At 36.2% G+C, this 7,666-nt stretch overlaps 1 protein-coding gene across 2 annotated transcripts; it reads right to left on the bottom strand.

The window, feature by feature from the left end:
- Nucleotides 1-5,204: 5,204 nt before the first annotated feature.
- LOC105051113 (succinate dehydrogenase assembly factor 2, mitochondrial) lies at nucleotides 5,205-7,354 on the bottom strand. 2 transcript variants are annotated; one of them, XM_029266426.2, is made up of 5 exons: nucleotides 7,157-7,354; nucleotides 6,940-7,035; nucleotides 6,716-6,842; nucleotides 5,644-5,712; nucleotides 5,205-5,553 (listed from the first exon to the last, which is right to left on the bottom strand). In XM_029266426.2, the coding sequence occupies exons 1-5, from the start codon at nucleotides 7,216-7,218 to the stop codon at nucleotides 5,407-5,409; spliced, it is 501 nt and encodes a 166-aa protein (XP_029122259.1). In that variant the 5' UTR covers nucleotides 7,219-7,354; the 3' UTR covers nucleotides 5,205-5,406. The 2 variants fall into 2 exon arrangements, with proteins under 2 accessions (XP_029122259.1, XP_010929714.1); XM_010931412.4 differs by having other exon boundaries at nucleotides 7,136-7,354.
- Nucleotides 7,355-7,666: the final 312 nt, after the last annotated feature.

Consider the following 7,666-nt stretch of genomic DNA (forward strand, 5'->3'; position numbering starts at 1 on the left):
TGGGAGGGCTCGGACCAATGAGACCAGTTAGGACAAGGAGGTGATGTGGGTCATTATTTGTAGCTCATCAAGCTAAGAAACTTTTATTAAATGGTTTCTTGATTAGATTAATCCTTCGATGGAGTATAGGCCTAAGGTTGTTCCAAGAGAGGTAATCAATTTAAAGGAGCTCAGCAACCTACCTACCCTGAGACTGTTTAATATGACCAACAGAATTTGGCTCACTCCACCAACAAATATGATGCTTATGTTCCGAAATGCAAGTGATGCCCATGAGAACCTCTTAATAGTAAAATGAGAACCATTTATTCCTTGCAGCTAAGAATTCTTAATTTGCCATGCATTCCCACTAAATCTTCATATCTTTCTTCGCAATTTTGACCAATGATTTTACCTTTTGCCGGTGTCTTCTTGATTTGTTGCCATACATGTCCATATCATTTCAATCAATTTTATCATTATTTTACTGATCATTGATCTCTAATAGAGACGGTCAAACCATAATTCATCCTAAAATTTGAAATGCTTTTTCTGTGGACAATGTCATGAGTGTCAAAGTTCAAATTTTTTTTCAAAAAAAAAAAAAGAAGTCATTAAATAATAACCTGCATGTCAGTTGTCATGTTACAGTACAAGCTAGATGCTAACATCCAAATAGATCGACCCACTGGTCTATTTTAATTTCACCATCCGCGCATTGTGCGGACCGCCACGCCTTGAACTCTGTCGTGTGGACCCATGCATTGAAATCCTGTCTGAAATCGTCTGACGCGAAGAATCTAATGGCAAAAAAAATCTAACGGGCAATTGGTCACCTGTTGGAATGAATTTTTTTTCTTCTCCCATGTCTTTGTTGATGGGAAGGAATAGCACAAAAAATTAGTATGGAGACCAAGTCTTACTTCTTCCTCATTGAAAAGGTGAAATGGATTGGATGCATTTCTTTCTTTTTTCTGCTAAGATTTCTTTAAGGCCCCACCATTCTAATGACCATGGTATTCAGCCACTGCTGCTGACAGAAATAGACCACCCAACTGAGAGAAATTTAGATCGGAAGACATGGTGCCTTTTCTGCACCTTTTTTCCTGCCACCCACCATAGATGATGGTGGGGCTTTGGAGCTCTGTGATAAGATTCTCTGAAAACCATGGTTAGGTTATATTGAAACATCGAGATGTAATATGTTGTTGAACAAACTAATAGCCCCTTTTTTGTTTCTTTGATTGGAAGGCTGTTACCTAATTTATGGAAAATATGGAACAACTTATTCAGGCTTCTTAAGTTTTGGAGTAACACGTTCAGACATGCAAACTTACAAAATCTCTTATAGATTGCCTAAGTTACATAGAGGAATTCTCTTATAGACATGCAACAACAGCTCTCTAGTGGAGAGGGAGATTGATACAAGGAGTAATTCTTTATACACCGCATGTGGTGCAATAACAGTGCACCACTCCTTTTATTGGATTATGTAGCTACATTTTCCAATGCGAATTAAATGTGTCAATTTTTTTTTTGATTTGAAATTTTAAATGACGAAAATACCTCTCTATTCTAAAAAATTATGACATCCCATGGATGTTATGATATCTGAAGACATATTATGATTCTCTAAAACGGAAGTATAATGTGTCTTCAGGATTCTTAACAGTCACGGGATGTCATAAATTTTTCAGAATAAAGAATATTTCATCATTCAAAATTTCAAATCAAAAGCGAAACTGCACATTTAATAAGCATTTGAAAGCAGGGACTACATGGTTCAATGGGATGACGTAGTGTACTCCACGTTAATTTTATTACACCACACATGATGCACAAAATATTTCTCTTGATACAAGATCCGACACATTCCCTCCATCACCATTAAAGATCGTCAAGAGCCTTGATAGGAGCCACTACATGCTCTTTTGGTCTGTAGAAAGAATTTTTTTTATTGAAATATTTTTTTTTTGAAAAACTGATACATAGACACATCATACATGAGAAGTGGTTTTTATAAATTTGATTGACAATAGAAAAATCACATATTTCAGGATGATTTATATTCGGTTGAATATTTATTTTTTAAAAAAATTATATAAAATATCTATTATGTCCTTGATAAAGGAAGTGCTTAATGCATTCTATCTAAAAGCTCAAAGATATTTTTTAAAAAAATTATCCTAATTTTCATACGGTAGAAATTGAACTTTTAATGTCCTTTATGAATTTTTCTTTCAAAATATAAAAAATTTATTTTTATGAAAAAATATTTTTCCATCTATTTCTTTTAAACACTTCAACCAAATATAAAGTATTTTTTTATTTTTTCATTAACCATATATTTCCCTCCTCTTCTCGTGAACCAGACGAGTCCACACACACACACACACGAGTCCTGCACATATTCTTGAGATGGCCGGACTAAGGTACATGTGGCATGAGCTTCTCGATGGATTCAATGAATTCCAGCCTATTTACTGTAACACCATCCTTTGCTTTACGTAGCCCGAATGGAACACTTCAACAACCAAATTTATGGATTCTTTCGTATAATATACAAATCAAATTATCTAAACTTCTGTTTTGATTGCAAAATCTAAATACTTCAAAATGACATTCCATGAAACTGCATTGCATGAATTCATGTACTTCTCTCTGTTTTATAACTTTGTTTGTCGGTATCCAAATACTGAATGAGATCTCCAAGTTCTTGCTCAGAATTTAAGAACACTAATTATCAGATCCTTTCATTTCTCTAATCTATAACAGAAAGCATTAAATTCTTCGAAATGCTTCTGATTCTAATTGAGATTCTCACTAGTTAGGATTGTTTCTTCGCACAACTCAAAGACTTCAATGAACTTTCAACAAGTTATGTTCTGTCTCCATCCAATGCCACCTTCCCAAATGTGGCACATGTTTCAAACACTCAGTAAAGAATTCAAACAAATCACTTCAATGTTTACGTTTGCATCATCTTACTAAATGATTGATATTCTGATTTTTTGTCTTGAAAGAGAAATTGCTAAAAGATTTACTCGTTGATCGAAGTCAAGATCTAATCAATTTGGTTCGTGGCTTTCTTTATCACGTGCAAGGAGACAATTGTAGTCATGTTTTGCAGATCCATTTTGGTTGGTATTATTATTTCTTTTTCATTATTTTAACTTTATTTTTTTTTCTCTCTTCTCGACGTGATTAGTATTCTGTAATGTGGCACTTCGACTTCAATCTGGACTTGCTAATATGTGGCAATTAAATGCAACCTTCTTTCAGAATGTTGGTATGTTCTGAAAGCCATATCTCTATTTGAGTTCAGTATTTTAGCTAGACCTCACCCCTCCCCTGGGTTCAAAGAAAGTTCAGATTTCTCCAACATAAGCAAATGGGCCAAAAGGTTTCTAACTCTGTGAATTGCACCAGTTCCAATTTTGATTTGCCAGCTACGTGTTCATGCATAAGGGTAGTTATTGAATGGCATAATGAAAGGATTTTTAAGTTTAAGAGGAAGATACATGGGGCATCATCTTTTTTCCTTGTTCAGCCACATTTTTGAAATAATGATTTTTAAATACTTGAATGGAAATGAAGGATGCCAACTAGCTTGGAAAGTCTACCATCTTGATACAAGAGACATAAGGTCGATCCCACCCTCTCTCTGGTATTTGGCCAAGCTTCCTCCAATCTCAGTTCCCCCAAAAGGTTTTTGCTTCTAATTTTATTTTATTTTATTTTTTAAAAAAAGATCCTTTAGAAATGGGAAGCACACATTAACTAATAATCAATTCCATGTTCAGTTCGCAATTGTTATCTGTGTATGGCAAAGGCTTGTTCATACCCAATTTCTTACAGTCTAAGGTTCCAGTTTTTCATGCTTGCCTCCTATTTCTCCCCTTCTTTTACCATTTAATACTCAGCCTCTACCAATTTGATGCTCAAGATTAGAGTAACTGGCTTGTCATGCTCATAGAGCATTCAAAAGCATCAACACTGCTCCTAATACAATATACCATACTGTTCTATTGAATTAGAAAAACATGATAGGAATCTCAAATATATTTACGTAGTTGGCATTGGGTTGAAACTCTACCAATCCCACTGACAAATATCACCCAACTTGTCATACAATCATGATTCCTACCAATGTGCAACTTTACTAGAATGCTCAGAGGGGCCTCTATTTTTCAATCAACCTTACATCAACAGCAAAAATCTTCACCAATAATTCCAGCAATGAAAACAACTAGGAGGTCCGGAAAACTATATCTTGGCAGCTCTTAATAAACTATCCAATTTACAGGAAGGAGAAATGTAGATGGATCTCAAGGCCAAAGGATAAATAAACATTTGCAAAATGTTTATTTATGAGCAATTACTTGTGCTTACACATTTATGAGCAACGTTTGAAGATAATTTGCATATAGAGTTCAATTTACACTTTTTCTACAATGCAAACCCTTAAAAGATCACCTGGTAGAAGCCAATTGTTCACAGAGCTCTATGCAAAGAAGGTGAATCCTATTACTGCATCTTACCACCTCCTAAAATGTTACAAATCCTCCAATGAAAACATTGACAATAACTCTTTAAGATGCATTTACAATGTGAGTGGCCAGAACAAATTTTTAAATATATGAACAAAAGTGGAGGAGTGTTGATTAATTGGAGAAAGAGAAGGTTCATTGGAAAAGGAAGTGTGCATAGTAGTTTTGCAATGGTAGTCAGCACCATGCTATATCATAGAGGATAATTTTATAGTTAAGTGGCTAGATGTTGCAATTTTTTTTTTAAAAAAAAAACTCTGATAAGCAACAAAATAGGAAACAAAAAACTCGAATCATTTACAATTGATTTGAGTCTTTTACAATAAACCACCTCCATGTAAAAATTTTAAGAATTGGAATCACAACTATTTGAATTTTGATCTGATCGATAGAAAAGTCTGGAATCAAATTTGATTTCAGTATGAGAATAGAATTAAAACTGGAAAAAAAGGAGATCTTGAGGGCAGATTGGCAACCATAAAACAAAAACTCTCACCAGCATTCCACTTGCCTTTTCCTTTCAGCAGTCAGTGGATGACTTAGCAAATCAAGTGTGTCAATGTAGCAAGAAAAGCTTTTATTGGAAAGCAAAAACAACCAGACATATGCTACTTGCAATTTACTATGCCACTATATGTATCAAAGTCTAAAACAATTGAGGGAATGCAAAGTTCCTTAAGGTAAAATATAATTCAACCTTATTTATCAGCGAAAGATCATAATTATTACAAGATGCTGATACTCCATCACCAGTTTTATAGGAAAGACAACATAGATGCAGTACATGGTAGAGCTTATATACTATTTTACCTAACATTGATTTCCCTAGAAACCACTTCAATCTGCTCATCTTTTGTACCCACACATGAGTCTAGCATCATTGATTGCCATATTTTGGACCACCCTCTTGTCCCCTCTTATCATCCCATCCTCTTACCCATGGCTGACCAGGATTTGCTCGAGTCTCTGGAGCAGCATGGCTGTTGAGATTCCCCATGACCCTGGATTGCACAGCAGTAAATACCTGCATAAAAGAATACAGTGTATAACATCAAGGCTCCAGTAGGGAAAGAAAGATGAATCAGCGAAGCTTTTCAGCCTTGCAATGACATACAGGATTATCGTTGACTGCCTCTGGTGGTTGCTCTTGGCCAGTAAGCCATTTCCACAAATCTGGGTTTTCCTGAAGCATCAATGAGGAGCCAATCATGAATAGAGCATCAGAATATACAAGTAACATTATTTATTCTTGTACAATACAAAATGTTATGGCTTTTCAATACAGACAAAAGACTCTCAGTACGTTCTAAATCTCAGCTTACTAAAGAGGTGAAAGCACAGTGAGAAAGTCTGCATATCAATGGAGCTGAGCACACCCCTCTGCTTATGAATCAAAGCTTCTGGGATTGATTCTTGGGTGATACATCCCTGAATATCTGGATCCAGATAATTATAGTATGGGTGGGTCTCTCTCCTTTATTCTCAACAAAAATGCAGCTGTAAACACATTTATATCTTGCACCACCACCATCAGGCAAGCATGGACGAGTGGAAGGATACAAAAAGAAGTATGAAAATCCATAGGTGACTTATAAATCAAAATGGATGGTTTGGGGCTTCCAAAATATTGTAATGGATGTTATCGACATTTTGTCATGTATGTTATGGACATTTATGACAGGCTTTGATATGTTCCCGAAGCTACATGTCAGAGATCCAGACTTCCAGCACATGGTGGAATAACTAAGTAAAGTGTCCTCGAGTTGAATTTTGTATGTCAATGAGTGCATTTTCCAAAAGCAAGTGGCTCTACTAGAAATGAATATGTGATGAAAGTGAATGCACAAAAAGACAGTGAATCATTTGTTAAGAGAGATGGGACCATCATGAAGATCAATGTGGACTAGGTACAACAAGAAACACGAGAAGCAAATTGGGTAATCATGAATTGTTATCCTCAATAGTTATACGGGTTTCAATTTTAAGTCCTTAGATGTTTCATAGAAATTAAGGACTCCATGCTATCAAATTTTTCTACAAGGTACATTCAGTTATCATCTTGGAAACAATTGCATTCAAACCACACGAGGTCACTGTACTATTAAATTTTGAGTCCAGTTGCCAGCTTCCAGAAGCAAAATAATACTCAGAAGCAGTGAAAAAGGAGCAAAAGGTCATCAATTTACCAGGTCAAGAACGTCCATGAGGGCTCTGATATGCAGCTCATCTAGGGAGCGAATGTTCTCCTCCACCCAGCTCCCCAGAATCAAATCCAATTCCAGGAATCCCCTTTGCCTGCTCCTATATAACAATCTACGAAAAAAATATTCAATATTTAGGGTTTCCACGATCATCAGGACACTCAATTGACTCACTTAAGATGGATTAAGAACCGAAACCTATTCAGAACCTGTTATGAAGACGGCGCTTGCTCTCCTCATCGGAAAGGTCCACATCCAGCGATCCGCGATCGGAAGAGAACCGGGAGATGGATCCGATATGAGACCTGAGAGGGTGGAATAAAAGAGAAATCGAGATGCAACACTGGAATTAGGGGAAACTAGCGATAGGAAGTAAAGGGATTGGTGGTGGGAAATTTCGAATACCCGAGAAGGGATTGCGACGACCTTGGTGGAGTCAGGGTTAGGGTTTGGTGGAGGCGGAGGAGAGCTCTCCTTAGGGTCGCCATGGCCAAGAGTTGGTTTCACGTCTTCCCGAATAAAGAATTTCTCCGAAAAAGAAAATGAAATGAAAAGAAAAGAAAAACAAAAGAAGGTAAACGAAACAAAAGAATTTCTCCGTCCTCAGCAGTTTCAATCGGGTGGGAGGCTTGAAGCGGGCCAAGCGGCCGATTGGGGAAGCTTAGACGGTGGCTTGGACTTTAGGTATCTATTTAGGTCCACGAGTTTCAATCGGCTGGGCCCATAGGTATCAAAAATCGTTCCAACCCACCAATCAGATCCATATTCGATTCATTTTAAATATATTTAAATTTAAATTAAATTTAAATTTAAGATAATTGATCTATTTAATCTATTTAATAAATAGATTGAGATAGACCAAATCGGATTAGATCGGATTGTAACCCATAAATCTACAATACTTAGACTTAAAACATTAAACGATTTAAATTGGCC

This window comes from Elaeis guineensis, chromosome 9 (genome assembly GCF_000442705.2).
Source record: "Elaeis guineensis isolate ETL-2024a chromosome 9, EG11, whole genome shotgun sequence".
NCBI classification, from domain to species: Eukaryota; Viridiplantae; Streptophyta; class Magnoliopsida; order Arecales; family Arecaceae; genus Elaeis; species Elaeis guineensis.

What these genes read in the sequence shown, in the direction of transcription:
- LOC105051113 (XM_010931412.4), bottom strand. Translation starts at nt 7,218, where the DNA reads ATGGCGACCCTAAGGAGAGCTCTCCTCCGCCTCCACCAAACCCTAACC. An exon ending in TCGTCGCAATCCCTTCTCGG is followed by an intron (nt 7,036 to 7,135) that starts GTATTCGAAATT and finishes CCACCCTCTCAG; the next exon opens with GTCTCATATCGGATCCATCT. An exon ending in AGGCAGTCAACGATAATCCT is followed by an intron (nt 5,554 to 5,643) that starts GTATGTCATTGC and finishes TCTTTTATGCAG; the next exon opens with GTATTTACTGCTGTGCAATC.